The 27081-nt window shown below is 35.1% G+C and overlaps 3 protein-coding genes across 5 annotated transcripts; 2 read left to right on the forward strand and 1 right to left on the reverse strand.

Annotated features, from left to right (window-relative positions):
- Nucleotides 1-2252: 2252 nt before the first annotated feature.
- Nucleotides 2253-4399, reverse strand: LOC146957876 (succinate dehydrogenase [ubiquinone] iron-sulfur subunit 2, mitochondrial-like). The gene is made up of 2 exons (XM_085739549.1): nucleotides 3753-4399; nucleotides 2253-2710 (listed from the first exon to the last, which is right to left on the reverse strand). Exons 1-2 carry the CDS (start codon nucleotides 4397-4399, stop codon nucleotides 2539-2541), a joined length of 819 nt encoding a protein of 272 aa, XP_085595675.1. The 3' UTR covers nucleotides 2253-2538.
- An 86-nt stretch (nucleotides 4400-4485) lies between these two features.
- LOC146957877 (conserved oligomeric Golgi complex subunit 1-like) lies at nucleotides 4486-12823 on the forward strand. Of its 3 annotated transcripts, XR_015024480.1 has the most exons (5): nucleotides 4486-4639; nucleotides 5026-5325; nucleotides 7310-7489; nucleotides 9570-9744; nucleotides 12105-12823. XR_015024480.1 is itself a non-coding variant. In XM_085739552.1 (4 exons), the coding sequence occupies exons 2-4, from the start codon at nucleotides 5318-5320 to the stop codon at nucleotides 12276-12278; spliced, it is 357 nt and encodes a 118-aa protein (XP_085595678.1). In that variant the 5' UTR covers nucleotides 4534-4674; nucleotides 5026-5317; the 3' UTR covers nucleotides 12279-12823. The 3 variants fall into 3 exon arrangements, 2 of the variants coding, with proteins under 2 accessions (XP_085595678.1, XP_085595676.1); XM_085739552.1 differs by lacking the exon at nucleotides 7310-7489 and having other exon boundaries at nucleotides 4534-4674; XM_085739550.1 differs by lacking the exons at nucleotides 4486-4639; nucleotides 5026-5325; nucleotides 7310-7489 and having other exon boundaries at nucleotides 9363-9744.
- Nucleotides 12824-22916: 10093 nt separating this feature from the next.
- Nucleotides 22917-25780, forward strand: LOC146957878 (uncharacterized). The gene is made up of 5 exons (XM_085739553.1): nucleotides 22917-23588; nucleotides 24205-24326; nucleotides 24439-24479; nucleotides 24580-24678; nucleotides 25098-25780. Exons 1-5 carry the CDS (start codon nucleotides 23084-23086, stop codon nucleotides 25246-25248), a joined length of 918 nt encoding a protein of 305 aa, XP_085595679.1. The 5' UTR covers nucleotides 22917-23083; the 3' UTR covers nucleotides 25249-25780.
- Nucleotides 25781-27081: the final 1301 nt, after the last annotated feature.

A 27081-nucleotide genomic window follows, 5' to 3' on the forward strand; every position in this document is an offset into this window, starting at 1 on the left:
GACCAAAACCAAAATGTTTATAACTTACTGGGGTTGTTTTAGAACAAAAAGAAGATACAGGGACGAAAATTAAAAACACGGAAACTTACATGGACGATTTACATATTTAAGCCTAACTTTTTTTTTTATTTTACATTTTTACTTTGTATATGGATAGTTTGAATGATAATTTAGTCAAATATACTTTTATAATTGTGATAGAGAAAATATGAAAGCTATCTAGAGACAATGTTTTGAAATTTTTTAGAATTTTTTAAATATTCAATAAATGTTCAAAATGCATTTTCAAAAACTGCCAAATTGAAATAGGAAAGACCAAAATAAACTGGTACACTTCACTTTCTTCTTATCCGTTTTCTTCCAAATTTGCTGAGCCATTTTCTTGGCTTTTTTCACTGCATCAATGTCTTTCACTTTTCTAGTTTTCTTCCAACAACAAAAATGGTTGTTTATTTGTTCACTTTATAATTGATATTGATGTATGTATACTAGTTTGTAAATTAGTGACCGTGCTATCAGGGTATCTTGTCTTGTGTTGTTACCTTTGTCTTTGTCTTTGATGTGTCACGTGTCCCAGAGTCGTGCAAGCAATTTATATTTATGCAGCATGCATCATACAAATATTCCGTGATGATCAAACCTTTCAACTATAGCAGTAGTAGTAGTCATTTAGAAAATCGACATAATGCAGTGTACAATATTCACTATAATAAACCTACTTGTATAATATGTAGGGCTGTGATTCACTGGTTTGACCAATGTATGATGTATCAATGACCGGTTTGAATTCTATTGTATTCTTCTTAATGTAATGAGGAAAAAGATATATGTGGAGGAGGCGGAGAAAAAAAATTCTTGCATAAGTCGTGATGGCTCTTTTATAAAGGTTGCTGAAAGGACACCAACACTGTACAAGCGACCCTTCACATATATTCCATAAAAATGATAATATTGTTAATATTTTAGAATGTAAATGCCTAACTCAAGAAAAGTTAAAACTTAAAACTAGGATTGATACTTTAAATTAAATTAAGGGGTTGTTCTACAAGTTTAAACTAAGATTAAAAGAGTTGATAAATTAAATGTTCATGTTTCAAGTCAAGATAAGAAAAAAAATACTAACATTACAGTTAACATACTAATATTTATCATTCAATAAAAAATAACTAAATTGTTATTTAAAATTAAATTAAGGGGTTGCAGAAGTAATATTCGCCATAAAATATTTTTTAAAACCAAATGTTTTCTTAGACTCTGTTTGAGATTTTATAGAGGAGGGGACAACTTCAGAGGAAGCAAGATAAATGATAATTCTTTCACCTTGTAGAGAATGTGGAGAATTACGGGGTAGAGTCGTTGCACGTAAGTATGGGGTAGGCGGTGGTCACGTTAAGGGGTGTTCAAAAGTGGTGTCTGGTTGATGGAAAGATATTTTTGGGGATTAGAGAGGGTGTTGGTGTGCCTGAGGGTCGATGGTTTGAGGATGATCTTAGGCGGAGATTGGGTAATGGTCTTTGCTCATATTTCACAAGAATGTTCAAATCTTATAGAAAGTTTTTTTTTTTTGTTACAATCTTATAGAAGGTTTGTGAAGACCGAAGAAGACTCGTGTGTGATACACATTTTTTTTTCTTCTCATCAAATTTTTGATACACGTTTATTCGTGAAGATTGTGTATCATGCATATTAATTAGACAAATACAAAGAAATATCTACTTTTAATTTTAACACATTTTATGTAAACATATTTTTTTACTTTTTTTTAATTGAAAGCATATATATTTGTTGATAGACGTTTACATTAGAGCTTCATATTCTACAGTATTCTGGCCAATGATTTTGGTTACAATAGGGCCTCAATGGCAAAAAAAAAAATATATACACTCAACTACCATACTCCTAACATGAATCCTATTAATCTAGAAGACAAGACAGATAGCCTGATCTGATTTGGGATCATAAATCACATACTATCTCCGTCCCAATTTAATTGACACAATTTTGTTTTTCACACATATTAAGAAAAATGTATAAATAAAGGAGAAAGTGGAATATATTGTATTGGGAATGATAAAAGTAGTACTATTATTTAGTGTTATATTGTATTGGGAATGATGAAAGTTGTATTGAAAATTGAAATGGGTCAGTTATTTTGGGACACTTTTTTTTAGAAAATGGGTTAGTTATTCCGGGACGGAGGGAGTATCTTAAACAAACACATCCGAGAAGAAGATAGCAAATGCACAGAAAAATTATACTTTTAATATACTGACTGTTATTTTCAATCTTTTAAAACTGTTGATCAATGATAAGTTGTTTGTCCAAAATGGCTTCAGCCAATTTAGGAGATGGGTCTCTATTGGCTATTTAAGATTTATTCAACAACAAAAAGGCAATATAAACTATAAGCAAAGTACACAACAGGGGATCAGGTTTTATTATTAAGAAATACAGCTAAATTAATCCCCACAATTGAATGAATAAAATTTGTTGGTAAATTGTCAAATGCAAACACAAGCACACTTCTAAAATTGGATTTCAAGCTTTTGGCTGAAGTGACTTGATATGTGCAATTTGCTTTCCAGGATTCAACCCCTTTGGACAGGCACGAGCACAGTTCAATATAGTGTGGCAACGATAGAGCTTGAATTCATCATTAATAGCTTCCAATCTCTCCTTGGTGTACTCGTCACGACTGTCACTTATCCACCTGCAAATTCCATCACAGACAATATATCAGTTGTTAACATTACAAAAACCAAGGGCCGGTATCTCTCACATCATAAATCTTAAACAGTTGATGTTTAGACAAAAGCATTTGGTAAAAACTAGGGCGAGTAATTTACGAATGTTGTAAAAACCAGACTGAATCAGCCAATTCAACCGGCTGAACCGGAAACCAGCCAATTCACTGGTAGGTTCGATGTCAGTTACATTGCAGTCTTGTTGAACCAGATTGACCAAGATTAAACCGGTTGAACCGCGCTTCAATCACAGTTGGTTCAACCGGTTTTCATTGCATTTTTTAACTTATTTATTTGTCAATTGTCATCTGGATCAACCCGATTCAATTTCTGGTCAAGTTAACACCTTAAAAGTTTCACACAAATAATAAAAGGAAAATTTGGAATACTAATTAATGTTGCCAGCAGAACTCAGACATGTATGATAACCAAGACCAAAAAATCTTGTCAAATATGAAGGAAGAGCTCTGAAGAAATAATTCAATTAAATGCTACATAAATGTGCTTCTTTGATTTTACAGCTATGGTAACTTGCTAAGTTATAGAATTGAGAACAAACTATAACTAAATCCCCAAAGCTTGCTCAAGAGAGGGGAATTAACCAAGTCTTTATTAGTAATATTTACAGCAGGATCTTAACATAACCCCAACGTTTCTTGCCTAGGACTCGACATATGGAACTAAACCTTTGCATGAATAAACATGAGAAAGGATATTTGTACAACCATTTTGTGACAAGTTTCTCTCTCATACTCACGTTATGTTCTTACTTTATCTATCTATTGTTTTGGTTTTGGTTTTCGTGTCAATACCTACTTTTTCTTTGTAAATTATAGTTGTCAAATAAGTTGTCAACCAAATGGTTCTTCAAATAACACATCTCAATAAACATATCAAATTATACAGAGCAACCAAATGAAAACAAAAGACATATACATAAACTATCTAGTGTCAGTGTCGTGTATCCGTCCCAGATAGATCAATTCTAGAAAAACAAAGGTGGCTTACCTATTAGCATGAAGCAAAGCAGCAGGACCAAGATAAGACTCAGGATTCCACCAATAACTAGGACAAGAAGTACTACAACAAGCACACAAAATACACTCATACATCCCATCAAGCTTAGCCCTATCCTTCTTACTCTGCCTAATCTCCTTTCCATCTGGACTCTTCCTCTTCAACCACGGCTCAATACTCTTATACTGATTATAAAAATTCGTCATATCAACCACAAGATCCTTTATCACAAACATATGCGGCAACGGCGTTATCGTCGAAGTCGAATCCGCATCAGGAATCTTCGTTAAACAAGCCAGTCCGTTACATCCGTCGATGTTCATCGCGCATGACCCGCAGATCCCTTCGCGGCAGGAACGACGGAAGGTTAAGCTTGGATCGATGTCGTTTTTGATCTTGATTAGAGCGTCGAGAACCATGGGCCCACATTCTTTGAGGTTGATTTCGTATTCTTTGAGTTCGGGCTTTGAAGGAGGTGCGTCGGGGTTCCAACGGTAGATTTGGAATTTTTTTAGGACGGTGGTGTCGCGGGCTTTGGGGGAGGCTTGTTGGGCTTGGGCTTCGGAGGCATGGGCTCGGAGGAGGGTTAGTCGGGAGGTTGGGGAGGATGAGATGCGGTGGATTGCTCTCTTGAGCATAGTTAAGTGGTGGTGGAAATGAAAAAGATACCTGTTGCAAAGAACATTGCTTTATCGGCCCCCACAAAATCTTGCATGCCCTCCGAATTTCCTATTTTACCCTTAATGGAGTATATACAGAACTGACATTTAATTTACAACAACAGGGATACGCGATCTCATTCTTCTTTCTTTCCAAATTTTTATCCTTCTGTGCGCATCAAAGAAAGGTGAAATCGACCCATGGCTGAAATCCTTCTTGTAAGAGCTGTGTTAGAATTATCTCCAAAGTTAAGGTAAAATCTCCACTTAATGTTTAAGTTTCAATTTCTACTTTCTAGTTATATGACTATTGATTGGCATTATTATGGTTACAATTGTTCTGTATTTCATACTAATTTCAATATAGTTAATTATTCAACGTTAAGAACATAGGTTGGGTTGATATCAAAGATATGAGAAACTCAATTTTGATACTTTGTTCTCCCCATTTATTTGCTGTATAAAGTATTTTGCTTTTTGGGTATATGAGTATGCACAAGTTAGATGCCATGCCTTGGTATATTTGAATTGAATTTAAGTAGTTTGTTTTAATGTGTTCGACAAAATGCCTGAATGATTAAATTTCATTTTTCTTTGTCATGTAGATATGGATAATGAAGATGTTGGTACGACACGACATGGTAAGGAGTCATTGCATGCTTTTGTCGGCAGAAAGCGACTGGCAAATGCTCAGGCAAGGACATGCAAACGCGGACGCGGTCGAAGCTAGGGACCGGAAGGCTCTAGTTCACAGTCTCAGGCTGATGCCATCATCGCAGGTAGCATCTGGTTCACAGCCTCCTTCCGTAGAAGTGGTTCACGAGGGCTACAACGGAGGACCTTCTGACACGTCTTTGTTGCCGAGTTTTGGCCAACATATTGCAGCAAAGATTTGGAATGGAGAGGTAAGAATTTCTTTTTGATTGGTAAAGAAATAATTAACATAGTTAAGAAGACAAAAATACTCATTCATAATTTCATATCACTATGGCAAAAACTATTGCTTCACTTGTTCTAGTTCTCCTAGTTTTTGCAATGCTGAATGGCTATGGTGCTGAGGGTGCAGGAAGAGATAATCTACATAAGAAAGATGATGGTGTTTATAAATCTCAAAAGATCACGCTTTGGTGTTTGCTTTTGTGTAAGATGTGTCTTTTTGGTTATAGTAGCGCTTGTGATGAGTACTATAGGTTTTGTACTCCTCAGTCTCCTCCTACTTATAATACTGATGTCCAACCAACCCCCGCTCAAAGTGGTTATCCTAAAGTTCAAAACCCAAATCCATGATCAGAGACTGTGGTCGTGCATGGTTTGTGTTAATGATATCTATATACTATTATATAATTATATAACGTTGTGTGAGTGTGAGAGTATGTTATAATATAAGAATTATATATAGATAAATAAATAATTAATTACGTTTATGTGCTAAATATACGAGTCTTGAGTTGTGTGTTATTGATTCCTCTTCTTTGATGTTAGTTGAGGAATATACATATATATTGTATTATGGTGCCATCTATGGTTATATGGAATGGAATATTGAAATAAAATTAATTTCTCTAGTGTACTTTCTTAAGATCAAGGGGTAGTCTTGGAACATCACATTTAACATCTCCACGATTTGTTTGTTAAAGATTTTCAATAATTGTTATATAGTCTACAAATTGGTAGGAAAAGAAAAAAAAAAACTAAATGCAGAAATTTTAACCCACCCCCAGCAGTATTCTGCACTGTGGAGGTTTCAGTTCACACCTCATGCATTTGTTGATAAAGGAGCATGGGAGAAAATCCTCTGAAAATTTATGGATTTATTCTTTACTAATTGAATTAATTTGAAATGTGCCTACCTTATCTCAAAGACTATGTTGGGTTAAATGTATATTTACTTCAATGTTGCAATGCAAACTCTTTACAACTTTAATGAGTCTCAATTTGGGTTGCTTAGTTAAGTTTACCTCACCTGCTTTCCCCTTTATAGAAACAATTTTTTTTCTAAATAATGATAAGAACCAAATACCTACAAAAAATCTCTTTTTTCACCTTGAAAGTCATTTAGAAGTAGAACACTATTTTTTCACCAACTGCTCTCAACAAATTCTGATACTGTGCTATTTTGTTTATCTATACAACAAGCCATTGTGATTCTTGTTTGGCATGTGCTTGTGTAAAGTTATAAATTAAGAAACCTGTGAGATCCTTGTAAATTTCCACAACAAACTAAAGATAATGGGGTTTATTTTATTCAACTAGCAAGTTTTAGACTTAGTTCTTAATCTTTAAGAGCCAAAGTCATGGTTAACGATGATAATGCTCATCATAAATTGTTATTTTTTGAAATGACATCAATCTGTGACGCATGACAGAAAATATTAAGTGACATAAAGTTCATTCTATGAAATTGGATTCTTCAACTTTGTTTCTTTCTAATACCATTTGTACATGAGTACAAGTTTACAACTTATGCATTTGGTATACCAGATATGATAATAAGGATCAGAATCGCAAAACTAGCTATCACCACTGTTGATATAATTATAATCTAATTATGAAAGTGATTAAATTTAACCAATTTAATCAAATTTCTAGTCAACATGCACCTTTTTCAGATTCTCACAAGCAAGTAGAAATTGCACACACACACGCCTTTCATTGAACCTCCTTTGGAAGCATGTTTTCATTAACTCAAGTTTTCTTGTGCAAGGATGCTTTCATTGAACCTCCTTTGGAAGCATGCTTTCATTTAAGACTGATTGTAGACTGTAGTGTGTGTTTCTTGTGCAAGGATAAATTAGTAATGGGCAATAGTTTTTCTTTTAGTGATTGTGTGCTGCATCTCAAGTTTTCTCCTTCTAAGCTGACAATGATTTCTTATCTACACGTGTAAAGGTATGAACCATATCTCTGGGAGAATGAGAGGCAATCATATCTACGACATGTTGTTCTTTTTGGTTTCTTTGTGCAACTTAATCGAATGTACACAGATACTGTACAGAAACTGCCTACTAATTCAGAATAAAATACTCTGAGGTGTTCTACAGTTCCCCGGTTTAAATACCTCCCCATCAGGTCAGTTTGATCCTTCTTTTTACAGTGCACAGCTTTTTGCCTGTCTCTCTTACCATCATTCTGTTCACTGAGGCTTTATATATTTTTCTTTATTATTTCCTTCTTTTTATCATTACATGTGATACAGGGCCCGTTAGTTATAGATTTAAAAAAAAAAATATTGATTTTTGCTTGTATTATTTTTATGAAAACTCACTAAAAAGTCGTACAAGTTATTTCAAACTTATTTGTTATAAATTAGAAGAGTAATTTTGACATTCATTAACTTAGATATTCATTGTTAGAGATTTAACATTAAAAAATCACATTTTTTCAAAAAGATCTGTCAAAAATGATTTTTCATTCTAAGCAGTTTTGATATTTTATTATCCCTAAAAAGTCGTACCAAAAGGATGAAATACTTAAAATGACTTTTTATGAGAAGTCATTCAAACTAACTTCTCATTTGAAGCTTTCTTTAAAAATTCTTTTTTAAAAAAATTATAGCTAAAATATGATATGCTATAAAAATTATTTTTAGAAAAAGCTGTAACAAACGAGCCCTTAGTTTCCCATAGATAGAGTAGATATACAGCTCGGCTGTAATCCCTCTTAATCCCCATAATACTAGGGGTTCCTTTTTCTCTACAGCATGTGTTATACTTTGAGAAATGATATTTGTACAACCATTTTGTGACAACTCATACTCACATTATGTTTTTATCCCCTCTCTCTCTCTCTCTCTCTCTCTCTCTCTATATATATATATATATATATATATATATATATATATATATATATATATATATATATATATATATGGATGTATCAAATGAGAGGAGCTCTTATTGTGAGAGGTGAGAGGGGCTAATCTTGACCATTCAATTCCAATCAATGGCTCTAATCAATTCTAACTTTAAAACTACACGTGCAACATCTTTCTTCTTTTCATCTGTGTACGCGGGCGTGCCTTTGTCCCTCACAAACCATGGTGCCGTTGCATCTTTCTCCTCATGCTTTAATTTTCAGTTTTTTAAAGAATAGAGATTTGATTTTCGTAAGAAAATGTGACACGATTAAGGCCTGATACATAAATTTATTCATTGCATCTAGTAGAAATTTATTCAATAATACATAATTTTTTTTTTCTAAAAAAAAAAAAAACATGTTTCCATGGACGAAATCCTTTCAACATAAATCTATGCAAAATCATTCATTGGCAATAGAATTACTTTCCATAGACATATGTGTCAACGATTCCATATCCAAATAACAATGAAATCCCAATTTCGTAATTTAGGGTTTTATGTATTTTCCCAATTTTTTAATTAAAATTTCACACCTGATTTTTTTTATATTGATCATCTGAAAAATATATGAATCTGATTCCTTTTTCTTCTTTTTAGTAGTCAATTCATCCCTGATTATTTGGTTTCAAGTCCAACATAAAAGCTGTGTTTTAAGGAGCTTGCAGAACCAAATCTCATTTGGAAAAATATCAATCCTTTATGCCGAGAGAAATGTATGAGAAACAGGTACAAGGAGAGATGACTAGATAACAAGGGAGAATCCGATTGGAGAAGAAATCGTATTGCAACCCATTGAAAGAAAAACAAATGAAATAGGGAGAAGATGAAGCAGTTCCGTTTTTAAAGGAAGAAAAGAAAAGGGGTGAAGATGAATGTTACACTACGGGCATTAAAATTAATTATCATAGTAATGATTAATCTAATGGCTAGTATTTAATCCTCTCACCTCTCATATTAAGAAGTGCTCTTACTTGATATGTCCTATATATATATATATATATATATATATATATATATATATATAGTGTTTTTGACCAATAAGAAAGAAAAAGAAAGTTGTCACAAATGGTTGTACAAATATCACTACTCTTATAATTTCTATTGTATCATTCCTAATTTAATGAGAAATTCATCAGTTTCAAGTTATTCAATGACTTTTATGGCAGTTCTGCTAACAAACTTGTTAATGTACCAAAGCTAGTAATTGACAACCTAAAATGTCTTTTTTTTTAATACAAACCTAAAATGTCTTTTCTATTTGCAAACTTACATCTTAATCGTGGTAAATCCAGTGCTCCAGCATTGTCCTCTAGAGGGCCAAAGAAGACATTCACCCCATCTTCGAATGAAATCTCTTCAAGAAGTTCATGGAATTCGATTACAAATGGAGATCTTTCTCAAAAGATAAATTTGGATGACAGCTCAAGTCTTGGGGTGGCAGCACCGTTTTTGAAGTCTTTCATGCAAGTAAGTTTTTATCATATTCCGGTATTACTTTTTGCCTCATTGCATTCAAATTCTGGACACTATATACTTTGAATAACAAATCACAGGATGTTGATATTCTACAACTCCATGATTTCCTAATCATCACATTCACGGCACCGCAATGAACTGTATCTATTTGTGTAGCCTTACTAACGTGGACAATTTTTTTTTTTTTGTCACACGTTAACCTTATATTTTGTATACATGATGGAGCAACTGTTTTACTAAATTTCTACCTGTTAGCCAAAAAAATAAATGGGCCATGTATTGCTCAAAACATGAAGAATGCCCTCAACTATTTTATTTGGACTGTACTGTTGCAGTATTCAATAGCATTAATGCCATGTCTTTCAAATTATTTGATGGCACAAAATTACCTCTGATTACTCGTATCATGCACTGCTCTAGCCCAGAAAAGGTGTATCAATTCAGTTGTACAGTAACACCACTTAATTAACACCTATTTGAAGTAAGATTATTTAGTACCAAAATGAATATGATGTAGAGATAAGAACAACGTCAAAGAATAAGAGCACAGAAAACCTTCTATGAAATGTCATATGAATCTTAGGCTTGCAGCTATACTGAACTCCCTGCCGAGTTAACGGCTATGGAATTTTGTTTAACCCCACTTGATATATAGCATCGATATAGAGTGAAGTATTTGATGCAACCTTGCCAATCCTCTGTCCTTCATACTTGTTCAAAACCCTCATTAATTAAGCACATAAAATATTGTTGTCCCATATGACGGGCAGTAGAACACAAGTAACCTGACTGATTTGAGCTTAAATGCAAAATTGATTAGAGAGAGAGAGACCAGTGGAACATTCACCCGTGACCCAACCCTATAGTATACCCTCCACTGCACTATTAAGTGAAAGACTGAACAACACTTTTGGTTTCCCTAATGCACAATCTGATCTCCCAATAATTTACTGCTATAGTTTTGTTTGAAGTACTGAAATGAAGTCATTCTATTAGTTTTCCTCTATCCGAAATCTTCATTCTCTATTCAATTAATTAGGGACTTGGGATGAGTTTGGAACATTGAATGATTTGAACGGTCTACAATATAAAGCTTGTGTGGAAATTTGAAGGAAATTGTACAAAGTAAAATTATAATTTCAAAGAGTAAAATGTTGAATTTCAAAGAGGGAAAAAGTTTGCGATTTTTAAATTTTAGGTAAAATATGATGTTTTGATTGGTGGCTTTTGATTCAAAGAGGGTTTAAAATATTTTAATCAGTTCAATATGTATTGCTTGAGCAGAAAATGAAAATTTTGCGGGTTTAAGGTAGAAGAAAATCAATAGAATGGCTTGATTGTAACAACTTCAAAGTAGACAGCTTGACTTTTAGTAAAAACGTAATGGGATATCAAAATCTTGCAATAGCCAAGAGTAGAGGGACCTGAATATACAATTCATTTTTAGATACGATTGTGTCAGTTTGAGGATAAAATTTCTCACCTTGACCTCTTAAAGAAGTGAACTTTGTTTAACCACTCATTAATTATTTAGTGATCCATTATTCATCTATTGGAAATAACTTAGCTGTTAGCCTTCACTGTTCCTCTGATTCTCTTCCTGCATGTTTTTGTGATACCTGAATGTTTTAATGTTTATTAATATTCTAAGTGTTTATGCGATAAGAAAGTACCACTTAAGTTGAAAGGAAAATTCTATCCGAACGCTGTCAGACCAGCGATGTTGTATGGTACGGAGTGTTGGGCGGTTAAGAATCAACACGAGAATAAAGTAAGCGTAGAGCTGAGGTAGAGGAAGACCTAGAAAAGCTACAAGAGAAACTATTAGGATAGATTTAGAGATTAATGAGTTGGATCCAAATATGGGTTATGATAGATCATTATGGCGTAATTTGATTCATGTAGCCGACCCCACTTAGTGGGATAAGGCTTGGTTGTTGTTGTAATATTCTAAGTGCTATAATACGTTTTTTAGGCTCAGAGCTGAGGTTGAGCACATGCTTTTAAATTATTTGAAAGCTATCTATTTTGCTCCTGATGTGTTGAGCTAATTTTTCACAAGTTTCAGCAAATTCTGGATAACTTTTTCTTCTAATGCTCATTGGTTGAGCATTTCATACCTATCTACTTGACCAAGTAGTCAATATGCATTTTTTGCAATTTTAGTTGGAACTCCTAAGCATATCACCTCACTGATATATATGTGATGTATATAAAATTGACTGCATTGTTGTCTTAAATGTATTTGCAAACTGATATTTCACCATTCTTGCATATCTTAAATCTGATTAGAATATGTTGTTTGATTGACATAGTTTTGTCAAGACTTCATACAAATTTTTTTTTTCTAGGTTGGAAGCAGGTTTGGGGAGAGTACTTTTAAACTGGGATCAATGCTAACTGATGGGCAAGTTGGTATTTTTAAGGATAGATCTGCAGCAGCTATGTCGACATTTGGAGATATTCTACCTGCTCAGGCAGCTGGTCTTCTTTCATCTTTTACAGCTCCCAGATCAGATTCATGATGACCCAATGATTGAAAAGCACCCCCAGAAAGTGTGGCGTCTTATAACAAATTTTCAACACTCCGTCCCTCATACACGGCACTACTGTAATTAAAGAAACATTAGAATCATATTTGAAGCTGCGAATATTCAAAATATGCAAAGCAAATGGATACATATGAACTGGTGATGAGGATTCTTAATGTTGACTGTCGTGGTAAATGTCAGGTTCACGTTATTTGGCTTGAAAACAGGTGAAATAAATGACCAAACTGTAGCACGAGGAAATTTAAGTACAGATTGAAGAGCAAAAGTAGTGTTTATGGTAAGCTATATATTCCCATTGTCATTTGGATCAAGGAAGCTGAAATGGGGTCATGTCATTGTCAGAGTTGAGAGCAGCTATAATTTTGTGGCTATTGTTGAGTTATTCTTCTAAGTTTTGGTCTCTGTCTATAGTTGATAAAATTATCCAGTGTTAGATTTTATATTTGTTTGAACGAAGGTTCTGATTACAATGTAACTTTGTACTGTAAGCTATTCATTCAATGGACTGAGTTCATATAGATTTTTTTTTTTTTACAAAATTGAATTCATCATAGATAATTCCCTTGAATATCTCTGTTTTCTGGTATTATCATTTCTGAAAATGTGTAAACAGACTCTGATTATTGAGTTGACAAGACTGAATTCATATAGATTATAATATAATAAATTGCGATTAATGAAGTTCAAAATATTTGAATTGCGTATTAGTTGAATTTGTGTCAAAATAATACTCCCTCCGTCCCATATTACTTGACTTATTTAGAATATTTGCACTATTTATGCATCATGCTTTGACTCTATTTTGCTACTAATATATAAAAACAAAATATAGCATATAAGATGTTAGATTCGTCTCGATTAATATTTTCAAAATATCCAATTTTCGTAATTTTTTCTACTAGATTATTAAAGAAATTTAAGTTTAAAATTGTGCATCGGCATACGTGACAGAGTCAACTAGGTCAAGTAATATGGGACGGAGGGAGTATAATGAGTAATGCTAGTAACACTCTCTTTTGAACACTCACTCTAACATTCACTCTTTTATTGGTTTAAACCATTGTGGGTCTCCACTTTGAAAATTGAACCCAAACAAAATGGTGGGACATACATTGATTTCATCCAATAAAAGAGTGAGTGTTAGAGAGGGTGTTGAAAAGCGAGTGTTGCTGGAATTCCTCTAATATAATTAGTCTTTCAAATTGTAGTCCATGTGAACACGAGTATTATGCTATCAGCTATGACAACAAAATTTATTGTTGATAAGAGGACAGAGGGGAAAAAAAATCAATTACACTAATATATCCAATTTGAATTCTATTTGCAGTGTTTTTTGTTTAGATTACTTGTTATTTGTACGCAATTTTGACTGCCGTTCAAAAGTAACTAATTTTCGTTGAAGAATATATGAAAGATATACAAGATGGATTCTTCCTTCTAAATTGAGTTTTATTTTATACACGAGTCAATAATTGTATCGCTAACCATTTATTTAGAAGATTCAAATCTCTTATTACTTGGATCATTCATTGACCATTGTTAATTATGTGTCTTGAATTTTACTTGCATATATGGGTAAACTTATACAAGTTTTTTTTAGCCACAACTACATGTGGGATTTTCGGGTGTTTAGATCTCGTTCACTCGCATTAACTTTTTTATTTTACATTTTTACTTTGTATATGAATAGTTTGAATGATAATTTAATCAAATACACTTTTATATGTGATAGAGAAAATATGAAAGCTATCTAGAGACAATGTTTTGAAAATTTCAGAATTTTTTAAATATTCAATCTATTTTCAAAATGCATTTTCAAAAACTGTCAAATTGAAATAGGGAAGACCAAAATAAACAGGTACACTTGGCTTTCTTCTTATCCGTATTCTTGCAAATTTGGTGAGCCATTTTCTTAGCTTTTTTCACTGCGTCAATGTCTTTCACTTTTCTAGTTTTCTTCCAACAACAAAAATGGTTGTTTATTTGTTCACTTTATAATTAATATTGATGTATGTATACTAGTTTGTAAATTAGTGACCGTGCTATCTGGGTATCTTGTCTTGTGTTGTTACCTTTGTCTTTGTCTTTGATGTGTCACGTGTCCCTGAGTCGTGCAAGCAATTTATATTTATGCAGCGTGCATCATACTAAGATTCCGTGATGATCAAACCTTTCAACTATAGCAGTAGTAGTAGTCATTTAGAAAATCGACATAATGTAGTGTACAATATTCACTATAAATCTATAATAGCCTACTTGTATAATATGTAGGATTGTGATTCACTGGTTTGACCAATGTATCAATGACATGATGACTTGATTGTATCAATGACCGGTTTGAATTCTATTGTATTCTTCTAAATGTAAAAAGGAAAAAGATATATGCAGTGGAGGAGGCGGAGAAAAAAAAAAACTCCTGCATAAGTCGTGATTGCTCTTTTGTAAAGGTAGCTGAAAGGACACCAACACCGTACAAGCGACCCTTCACATATATTCCATAAAAAATGATAATATTGTTAATATTTTAGAATGTAAATGCCTAACTCAAGAAAAGTTAAAACTTAAAACTAGGATTGATACTTTAAATTAAATTAAGGGGTTGTTTTACAAGTTTGAACTAAGATTAAAAGAGTTGATAAATTAAATGTTCATGTTTCAAGTCAAGACAATAAAAAAAAAAAATATTAACATAACAGTTAACATACTAACATTTGTCATTCAATATTGTCCATTCAATAAGGGGTTGCAGAAGTAATATTGGCCATAAAATATTTTTTAAAACCAAATGTTTTTTTAGACTCCGTTTGAGATTTTATTGAGGAGGGAACGACTTTTGGGGAAGCAGAGGAAATGATAATTATTTCACCTTGTAGAGAATGTGGAGAATTATGGGGGTAGAGTCCTTGCACCTAAGTATGGGGTAGGTGGTGGTCACGTTGGGGGTGTTCAAAAGCGGCGTCTTGTTGATGGAAATATATTTGTGGGGATTAGAGAGGGTGTTGGTGTGTCTGAGGGTCGATGGTTTGAGGATGATCTTAGGCGGAGAGTGGGTAATGGTCAAAATTTTGCTCATATTTCACAAGAATGTTCAAATCTTATTGAAGGTATTTTTTTTTTTGTTACAATCTTATAGAAGGTTTGTGGGACACATTTTTTTTTTCTTCTCATCAAATTTTAAATACACGTTTATTCGTGAAGATTGTGTATCATGCACATTAATTAGCAAATACAAAGAAATCTCTACTTTTAACACATTTTATGTAAACATATTTGTTGACTTTTTTTTTTTAATTCAAAGCATATATTTGTTGATAGACGTTTACATTTTCGCAAATATACATCGACTCAATTATCAAATGTGTCTATTTGATCACAAAAAAAATGTCTCTATTTGTGGAAATAAATCTAGAAAATAATATTTAGAGTTAGCGTAGTAGATTTTTTCAAATATGGATAGGAAAACTAAGAGAATGTAGTTTTTTCCATTGAAATCCTCTCCATTTTTCACATATGTTGTATCTCGACTATTGAACTCAATCTATTGTTTCCTTTGTACTTTTATCTATCTTTTTTTTTCTCCCTCTTGTTTGAGATGTTGCAATTGAAAGAAGAAGAAAAATATTGTGTGGGGTGCAACATTACTCATAGGTGGTTTCATGGCGTGGTTAGAAGAAAATTGGAAGATGGATAAAGTGTTTCATTTTGACTTGATAGGTGCGTTGCTAATGCTAGGTTGCCTTTGAATGATGTTTTTCCAAGATTGTTTGTATGAGTGACATATATTGGTAGTTAGGCTATTGTGTGGAGTTGGCGGTGGAGGAGGCTGTGTTTATATGTGTGGGAAGAAGAAGTTATCAACACTCATAGTGTTGTTATAAACATGGTCTCGCTTATAAATATTCAATCTAGTAGTTTGGTTTTGTAAATTTTTTGGAAAAGATATGGAAATGTGTAAGGATGCAATTTGTAAAAAACAGATCAAAAGATTAAAAAGAGCAGAGAGAAATTTTACTCCGTGAGTGGAGCAGACTCTAGTGTTCTGAATTTTTAGCAATGCCTTTATTTCAGTGTCCCTTCATTACATATAGTATAATATTATGACAGTTGTGGAATGTACTGCCTCCAACGGCCTTTTCCTACAACTGTCCAAACAAGGACTACAAAGCATAAAGCATATTCTAAATAGCTCTTATTGACTAGGCAAGCTGCTACCCTAATACTCTTAAGGTTTGACATAGTCATTCATCCACTTGGGCCTAACCCGGTTCCTCTTAGATCTTAGGCGAGGCCCATTGTTCCAAGTGGGCTCATACTGATCAGCTCCCTCTTCTACATCATGGTTCATTACATCCCTTCCCCCATCGAGAAGGACCTTGTCCTCAAGGTTCAATTTGGGGTAAGATAGCTGCAGTTCCTCCAACAATTCCCAAGTCGCATCTTCTGGAAAGGTACCGCTCCATTGAACTAAGACTTTGGTCTGCGATGTGTCTTCCCCACGTTGCCAGTTGAGAATAGCAATGGGCTGAATAATGGGTTGATTGTTCTTAGCATCTAGAGGCAGTTCTAGTGGAGGAGTAAGGTCCCCTGAGCAGTGTTTGAGTTTTGAAACATGGAACACCGGGTGAATCTTGCTGGAAGGGGGCAGTTGCAACTCAAACGCGACTTCGCCGATGGCGTTGATTATCTTGAAAGGGCCATAATAACGCTGAGACAACTTATGAACACGATGCCCTGCCACGGAACTTTGCCTGTAAGGTCGTAATTTCACGAACACAGAATCACCCTTCTTGAATGTGTGTGGGATACGACGCTTGTCAGCATACAACTTCATGGTTTGCTGAGCTTTGAGGAGCTTCTTCTTCAATTTGTCTAAGATGGCGTTACGATTGGTGAGCTCTGAATCAACGGCCTCTATGTGACTCGTTCCAGCAATATACAATGGCAATGAAGGAGGGGGTTTGCCATATACAGCCTGGAAAGGGGTGATGCCAGTGGCGGTGTGGATAGAAGAATTATAATGCCATTCTGCCCAGTGAATGTAATGACCCCAATCCTTTGGCTTGGAATGAACGAAGCAGCGAAGGTACTGTTGTAAGGCCTTGTTGACAATCTCAGTTTGGCCATCACTTTGAGGATGATATGCGGTGGACATTCTGAGTTTGGTACCATTTAAACGAAACAATTCACGCCAGAATTTGCTAAGGAAGATATGATCTCTATCCGAAACAATACTCTTAGGCATGCCATGTAATTTACACACCATCCTAGCAAACAAATCAGCAACTTTGACAGCAGTAAAGTGAGTTGGCAGTGTACCAAAATGAGCAGATTTGGAGAAACGATCTACCACCACTAAAATAACCGTGTTGTTTTGGAACGAAGGCAGCCCTGTTATGAAATCCAAGGAGACATCTTCCCACACACCTTGTGGAATTGGTAACGGCTGAAGAAGGCCATACGGAGCATGTGTAGAATGCTTGGTGATTTGGCAGATTTTGCAATTGTTGACAAAAGCTATCACGTCTGCTTTCATGCCGTGCCAATACACGTTTTCTTTGAGCCGTCCCAAAGTCTTTTGTATGCCACTGTGACCCCCAATTTGAGAGGCATGAAATTCCTCCAATAATGTTTGTTTGAAAGGGGAAGAGGAAGGAATATATAATTTACCCTTAAAGAAAATCAAATCATTAATGATTTCAAAGTGGGGGTGAGCTGAAGGATCTTGAGAGATTCCTTGAAATAAAGCTTGCAATTCGTCATCTTTTTTGAATGAGTCACAGAGCTGAGTTAGGAAATCCCAGTGAGGTATCGTGACAATCAGACACTGAGATGCAGGGGTGTGTATACGAGAAAGAGCGTCTGCCACACGGTTCTGAGCTCCTGGTTTGTAGGCTATTTCGTAGGAGTAGCCTAATAACTTGGCAAGATAGAATTGCTGCTCCGGAGTTTGAATGATTTGTGTCATTAATTCCCTCAAACTCCTTTGATCGGTGTAGATCAAAAATTTGCGGCCGAGAAGGTAAGTACGCCATTTCTTGACAGCTGATGTTATGGCACATAACTCTCTAACATAAGTAGAAGCTGTCAATAGTTTGGGACAAAACTTTCTGCTGTAGTAACAGATAGGATGACCCCCTTGACACAAAACAGCACCCATTCCTTGTCCTGAGGCATCCGTTTCTACCACAAATGTTTCTTCAAAATTGGGCAGACCCAAAACTGGAGTTTCAGTCATGGCTTTCTTCAGTTTTTCAAAAGCAATTTGAGCTTGTGGTGTCCAATTGAAAGCATCCTTACGCAATAACTCAGTTAGAGGCGTTGCAATGGTTGCATAGTGTTCCACAAATTTTCTATAGAACCCAGTGAGACCAAGGAAACCTCGAAGTTGCTTTACAGTGGTAGGTGTAGGCCAATCCACCATGGCCTGGATTTTCTCAGGGTCTGGACCCACTCCTTGATCTGATACAATATGACCCAGATATGAGATGGAAGTTTGAGCAAAATTACACTTCGACATCTTGAGGAAAAACTGTTGTTGGAGCAAGCTTTCAAATACCAATTCCAAATGATGAATATGGTCCTGTAAGGTACGGCTGTAGACTAAGATGTCATCAAAGAATACTATGACAAATTGTCGAAGATAGGGTTTAAACAACCTGTTCATGGATGTTTGAAATGTGGATGGTGCGTTACTTAGTCCAAATGGCATAACTAAGAACTCGTAGAGGCCTTGATGGGTGCGAAATGCTGTTTTATGTATGTCAGACTCATTCATTCGAATTTGGTGATATCCGGAACGGAGATCCAGTTTGGAGAACCAGCGTGTGCCATAAAGCTCATCTAAGAGTTCGTCAATTGCTGGTATGGGAAATCTGTCTTTGACAGTGATGGCATTTAAGGCCCTGTAATCAACGCAAAATCTCCACGTGCCATCCTTCTTGCGTACCAATAGAACTGGAGAAGAAAATTCACTTGTGCTAGAGCGAATGATCCCCTGACGCAACATTGTTTCAATTTGGTTTTCAATTTCTTGTTTTTGAAATTGAGGGTATCGGTATGGTCGGACATTCACCGGATTGCTGCCTGGTGTGATAGGGATACGGTGGTCTGTTGGACGTTTTGGTGGAAGAGTTGAAGGTTCGGCGAAGATGTGGGTATATTTGTGGATTAGTGCTTGAATTTCAGGAGGTTGTGTGGTCTGGTTTGTGGGAGATTCTGGTGTTGAGGGATAAAGTTGTAAAGCAAGGATGGTATCTAAAGAGTCTGTGGCTACCAATCTTCTGAATTGGTGTAAAGAAGCTTCAGCAGGTATAGGTTTGGGTTGTCCTGAGAGCTGGATAATCTGATTGTTATGGAAAAAAGACATGGTGAGATTATCATAGTTTGTCAACACGGGGCCCAGAGTTTTCAGCCACTGGACACCTAAAACAATTTCAGCACCACTCAAGGGTAAGACAAATAAATCCACAGGGAAAACATGAGTGTCTAAGTGCAATGGAATTTGTTTACACATAGAGGCGCAATGCAGCTCTTCACCATTTCCCACAAGGACTTGAAACTCTTGGGATGGGCTTAGTGGCAGACCCAACTGTCTAGCAACGCGATCCTGGATGAAGTTATGAGTACTTCCACTATCCACTAAGACCATGAGAGGATGGTTGTTGATATGGCCTTGAACCCGTAGTGTTTGAGGAATTGTATGGCCCATTAAGGCATGTAAGCTGATTTGTGGATTGGGCTTAACAGACGGGTCGGGTTCGGGTTGTGTTTCTATTGTGGTTTCGGGTGGAAGCATGAGTTGGGTCAAGGCTTCAGTTTGTGGGTCGGACTCTTCGGGTTCCACAATTAACAGGTAAAATTGGCGCTTACAACGATGACCCGGTTGGAATCGGTCATCACAGTTGTAACACAGCCCTTTTTCCCGACGGGCTTGGAGTTCGGCTGGGGAAAGGCGTTTGATTTGTGGTGTTTTTGTGGCTGGTGGAGGGGTGTTGGTTGATGGGGTAGTTTGTTTTGTAGTTAAGGAGATAGGGTTTGTGGATCTGGAAGAAGATCCAGGGGAGAAAGCAGTGTCAGTACGACGGTTGTAGGGTTGATATGGTTTATCATTAAGTTTTGATTCTTGTAGTTTGGCAAGGCCAATGGCGTGTGATAGAGATGCTGGTTGAAAGGCTTGAACCTCCCGGCGAATTTCCGGTTTGAGTCCAGAGATAAAACAACTGAGGTAAAATTGGGGGGGTAGGCCAGTGATACGGTTAGCCAGGGACTCAAAAGTAGTTTGATAGTCTTTAACAGTGGAAGTTTGACACAACTTAAAAAGTTCACCTTTTGGGTCTTCATACTGGGAGGGGGCGAAACGCAGCTCCAACGCATGAAGGAAAGCAGTCCAAGAGTGAAGTAACCCATTTGAATGCATCCACTGAAACCAGGTGAGAGCTTCACCTTCCATGTAGAAAGAAGCAATACTGAGACGTTGGTCTTTTGCAGTATTGTGAAATTCGAAAAATTGCTTGATCTTAAAGATCCAGCTGAGTGCTTCAGTGCCATTGAACTTGGGTATTTCGAGTTTTATGGCAGTGGTGGAAAAGTTGTGTTGTTGAGTGGTGTCTCCTGCGACGTTGTTGAACCCAGGAGGACCCAATCGCGTTCGCATTTGATTCATCTCTGTGGTTAAGTTAGTCATGTCTGCTTGGAAATTTCGTTGGTTAAGGAGGAGTTGATTAAGTGTTTCAAGGAGCTCTGGTGGAGTGTTTGAGGCCATAGCAATGAAAGCACCAAATGTAAGGATGCAATTTGTAAAAAACAGATCAAAAGATTAAAAAGAGCAGAGAGAAATTTTACTCCGTGAGTGGAGCAGACTCTAGTGTTCTGAATTTTTAGCAATGCCTTTATTTCAGTGTCCCTTCATTACATATAGTATAATATTATGACAGCTGTGGAATGTACTGCCTCCAACGGCCTTTTCCTACAACTGTCCTAACAAGGACTACAAAGCATAAAGCATATTCTAAATAACTCTTATTGACTAGGCAAGCTGCTACCCTAATACTCTTAAGGTTTGACATAGTCATTCATCCACTTGGGCCTAACCCGGTTCCTCTTAGATCTTAGGCGAGGCCCATTGTTCCAAGTGGGCTCATACTGATCAGCTCCCTCTTCTACATCATGGTTCATTACAAAATGTTGTCTCGCTTATAAATATTCAACCTAGTAGTCCGGTTTTGTTAAATTTTTTGGAAAAGGTGTGGAAGATTGATGTTCCATCTAAGACCAAGGTTATGATTTGGAGACTACTTTAAAGGAGACTACCAGGTTTTGACTAAAGATGGGTAATGTCTACCATTTATGATATGTCTAGTGTTTTTTCTCAAGTGATAACGAGTTTAGTATCCATCTCTTCTTTTCTTGTTTTTTTTTATCTCTTATAATTTATGTTTCTTTTCTTGTTTTTCATCTCTTATAATGTATGAGGCACCATAAATAACTGGATAATTATTCAAGGTGTAAACCATAATGAAGGTGTTTAACATCTCTTTACACATGATAATTTGGTCTTGGATAAACAGTTGAAGAGAAATTGCCTTTTTTTTATTGCATAGAGGGCTAAAAGATCCGAAAGAGAAATTACAACTTAGTCTAACAAGGGAGGGTAACCCCTGTTTGGTTAGCAACTAACAAGTACTAATTTGAGTCGGGTACGACTCATAAACCATCATATTAGAATTTTAGAAATCATGCTACATCCAATATTAGCTAATACATCAGCATAAGATTTTGCCTCGCGAAAAGTGTGTTGCACTTTCACCTCCTATTCCAATTGTAACAGGCGCATAATCTTTTGATTGGATGTTGTTTGGTATCTTTGGTTGGCTCAAAACAAAATTATTTTTAAGATAATTTGGTGTATTTTGATCAGTTTAATTGTCATTTGGGATGTTATCTTGTCTAGTTGTTAATCTAAACTTCAAAAAATTAATATATGTACTTTAAAATGTACATTGAGGTTGAGTATCTCTCATACATAAATTTATCTTTTGTAAATAAGAAATAGCTTTAAAATAATTAATTGTTGTCGATGTTTTCCAACTTTCTAGTCCCCAACTAGTTTTCATGTATAGCTTCTTTTGATGTTTTTTTAACCCCCCTTTAATATTAAACAAAAAATTGTCAAAAATAGAAGGCCAACATTGGAGTTCAAATATAAAGACGAGTGTTATGAATATTTTATTTTTAATATTCTCCTTAACACCCAATTATTTTTTAGATAAAACTTACACTAATTTCATATTTTAGAAATGAATCTCACATAAAATAGTAAGAACAATATATTTCACAAAATAGAAGAGTTGATGTTCAAAACTTGAATAGTGTTGTTAGAAAAAGAGTGGTGTTTCTCTAAACCTAAACTACAAACTTTTTTGAACATGAAAAGGAATATTCTTATTGTCAAAGAGGACCTAGGTTGGCATAATATTTAGTTTTCCAAAAATACAAAAAGGAAAAATAAAAAAATACAGATAGCAAAAGTGGACATTGTTGTTTGGTTCCATTCCAAGAAAAGAAAAGGGTGAGGTGAGGCCTTATAACACCCACGCTTCTCTCTTTCTCTTCGTTCTTTTTTATTGGTCCATTCTTATTGCTCTCTTCTCTTCTCTTCTCTTCTCATTCATTCTCTCATGCTCCAATCTTAATAATAAAACCCGTTATGGGTGCGTAGGATAACAATAAACCCCATACAACTCACATACACAGTGCGTACGTTAGCCACTCACTCATCCATGCTTGGTGTACTCTGCGCCACTCGCTCTCGTCCTTGGATCTTCTCTTCCCACCACCACCACCACGCCTTTCGTCTCTCTCACGCCACTGTCGCTCCTCTCACTTTCCCCGCCCGCCGCCACCATTCCACCGCCTGCAACCACCTCCAAATCTCAACCGGCGGTGGAGCTGCTTCGATATGGCACGCGATTACTCCTTGCGGCGGCGATGGATTCCGAAGCAGCGGTGTGATGCTTCATCATGACCACGAGCTCAAAGGTGAAGGATCGTGGAACGTTGCTTGGGATGCTCGTCCTGCTAGGTGGCTTCATCGTTCTGACTCAGCTTGGCTTCTTTTCGGTGTCTGCGCTTGCCTTGCGCCGCCGGTTATTGTTGACGTTGATACCGAGGCGCCGCCGCCGACTCCAGCTGTTTTCCCGGACGAGAGTTCCGAGGGACGTGAAGTGAAAGATGAGCTTTCCGATGAACGTGACGATGAACTCAACGCTGATTACAGAGTCACGGGTTCGTTTAATTTTTTTATTTCGTAAAAGTGTTTAATCATAATCTTTCTCTTTGTGTGTGCGTTAATAACGTGTTTAATCATAATTTGTTTATGAACAGATTTTACTTTGAGAAAAACAAACAACTTTATAAAAGATGAATACTTTATGAAAAATAATATTTCATTTTTTGTCTTTAATGGATATTTTTTTCATATAAGTACAGGGATTGGTTGGTGGTGGTGGTGTTTGGTTTGATGATATTTGTGCTGATTTTGTTATTGTGTCAACATAGTGTCATCAAACTTACTAAAATAATACTCTTTTTGTTTGTGACCAAGTGTTTGATGGTTTGTCACAATGCAACTTTACAACTACGAAACAACAACGGACATCAGGCACAACATTGACACGTGTATATTCAAAATATTTTTAAAAAATAAAAGTAATCCAATGATACAATAGTTTTTGTTAGTGTCCAACTCAAGACACTTGTTCAATATGAAGTGTCGGTGCTCATTGTTTATGTTGTTACGTTGTTATTGTTCAGTTATTTTGATGGTGTGTTTAGTAAGTAATAAACATGAGTTAGAGATTATGTGGGTTCATTTATAAGTTTGTATCACTGAATGGTATAGGGGTGCTTGCTGATGGTCGGTGTCTGTTCAGAGCAATAGCTCATGGAGCTTGCTTGAAAAATGGAGAGGAAGCGCCTAATGAAAGTCGACAGAGGGAACTTGCCGACGAATTAAGGGTTAAAGTAAGATCATCTTGCTAGAACTTTTGAAACGGAGAGGCATTCCTTCTTTGTCAACATTCTTTTTTTTCCTTCAATGAATTTTGTTACCCAATTTTTGTGATGTTTTATTTAGGTTGCTGAAGAACTTTTGAACAGGCGCAAGGAAACAGAATGGTGAGCTTTGTCATTTGAAGGAAACTACATACAATTATTTGGTTTTTATTTTACTTTTATTTACATGGTAAACTGATTGTTATATTTGCTGTGTCTATAGGTTTATAGAAGGGGATTTTGACACATATGTGACCAGAATTCAACAGACTTATGTTTGGGGAGGAGAGCCTGAGCTATTAATGGCTTCTCATGTTTTGAAGTGAGTTTTGAGTTTTGATGAATTAACTTTCTTGTTATTTTCTAGTTTCAGTTACATTTGATTGATGATTGACGATGACTGTTAAAGTTTAAATTTTGATGATATTGTAGCATACACATTAACAATTTTACACAAACAATAAAACATCATATCCTACAACAACGGTTTAACTTGTTGGGGTACTTTTCAGAACATACATGTTAGTAGCATAATGAAAGATGATAATCGATGGATATTAATCTACGGGTCAAACAATGAGCATGATACTAAAATTTGAAAACTTATAGAGAAACAAATTTCTGGTTCATTTTGTGGTAAATCGTTGGGACTTGGGAGTCATGTGAAATCTAATATTCGTACTATTTTTATATATGTTATTCCATTTCGTTGTACCTAACATTGTCTTCATAACTTACAAGGACTCCAATATATGTCTTCATGAGAGATGCAAGCTCCATGGATTTGGTAAATATAGCAAAATACGGTGAAGAATATATGAATGATGAGGAGATTTCCATCAATGTGCTATTTCATCGACATGGTCACTACGAACTATTGGAGACCTTATGACCAAAAGTTGTCTCAAAAATAACAATAAACATTTAGTGCAGTACAGTATTTAGTTTCTTTAATCATGCGGTATAAGTCTTCTGGGACATGAAGAGCTTTTTTTGTCATTTGGGGAATTGTTTCAGTGAATTTAGTAGTTTTTTTGCTACTGGCATTTGAGCTGCAGGGAGCTTCAATTCAATCCAATGAACTTTTGTTTTGCAGTTTTTGTATTTTCTTTTTAATGGAAGGTTTAGGTGAGTTGGTGGATTTTTTTTTTTTTTTTTTGAAAGGAGGTAAGTTGCTCGATTCTTGATACTCATGGGATCAGAACATGTCTCAAGTCTTAAAGAACACTTGCATGGTTACATACAAATTATTCACCAACGAAGTTCTTATGCTGACAATGAAAGTTGAACTCTCACGAGTATGAGTCAACTTCTTATTAAGTGAACCAACATTCGTTGGCTCCTTTTGTACATTGATTGCATATGATGTGTAACATTCAATATACCATAATTATCATAGTGAAAAACGATAGCGTTACTTAAAATTTTTTAAGACTCGATGACGAGAATATACAATTTATATACAAAGAAATAACCTTTCAAAATAAAAATAGAAAGCTAAGGAAATTATATCCAGACAGAATAATCATAATTATTTTTATTTTTATTTTTATTTTTGATCCAAGTTGAAGCATAAATATCTTCAACGTTGAAGCATAAATAATCTGAGGATCTCGTGTACATTAGAAGAAGATATTTTCAGCTGATTATTGGAGCATATCGAAGAGATTTTAGTGATGTCCTAAAAGACAAAAACCAACCTTTATATATTTAAACGATTTTTGAAGAATACTAAAAAACTAGTTAACTCGTTATCTCACAAGTAAATCTCATATAGGACCAATTCACAAAACTTCAACTATTGAAATAAGTGTTTGTTTGATTCCACATTGAAAGGCATGAAACATGCATCCAACTTTTCAAACGTTGCAAGATATAAAGATATTCGAGTGTATGTTTGGTCTTGCTTTGATAATATTGATTTTGTGTGAATTAAATTGATATTGGCTAAAAATTAGTTGTATGTAAAGTGATTTTTGTTTGAATATATTGATGTAAAATTGAGCTGTACACTAAATTTGAGTGTTAAAATCAATTCTATAACCAAAAGCTCAAATGTCTTTAAAAAAAATCAATTATATTTTAGTTTAAAAATTAGTATTAGAAGTGAAACCAAACTTCTCATTTCATGAAGTGATTCATTTGATTGAAATTTATTCTCTTGAAGCTTCATTGCCCTTTTCAACAAAATAACCTCTGTTATGATGTTGTAGTTTCTCCATTTTTGTTTCTTGCCCTGTTTCTCAGACTGTTGCAGACACAAGCCCATTAATTTAAATCACAAAAAATGAAATAAGCATTATATAATTTCTTTTGATGGAATTTGTTTTGTTTTTCGACTGCTTTGGCAGATTTTATCTTTAGGCAGTTTGACATTATTTGATAATATATCTAACAGATTATACTATGTATATAAAAATGTTGTTTGCAACCAAGTAATGGACGGTGGTTAACGAGGCAAATGACGAATTATTCATCAGAGTTTGAGTTCGACTCGTAAAACAATTTTTGTTCAGACTTTACTTATGAGCTCATTTTTCTTGAGAATCGGAGTATTATTCATGTGACTTCACTTACCTTCTTAGCCAAACTCTTTAAAGTGTAAAAAATCTTTTTTCAATACAAAATTTACTTTTCTTTTGTTTTCTTAACTATTGCAGCATAAATATTAGTTAGCGTGATCTTTTTAAAAAAATGGGAAGGGGAAATTTGGATTAATTTTTTT

This window comes from Medicago sativa, chromosome 1 (assembly GCF_051527215.1).
Source record: "Medicago sativa cultivar Bolivia chromosome 1, Bolivia_mono, whole genome shotgun sequence".
NCBI lineage: Eukaryota > Viridiplantae > Streptophyta > Magnoliopsida > Fabales > Fabaceae > Medicago > Medicago sativa.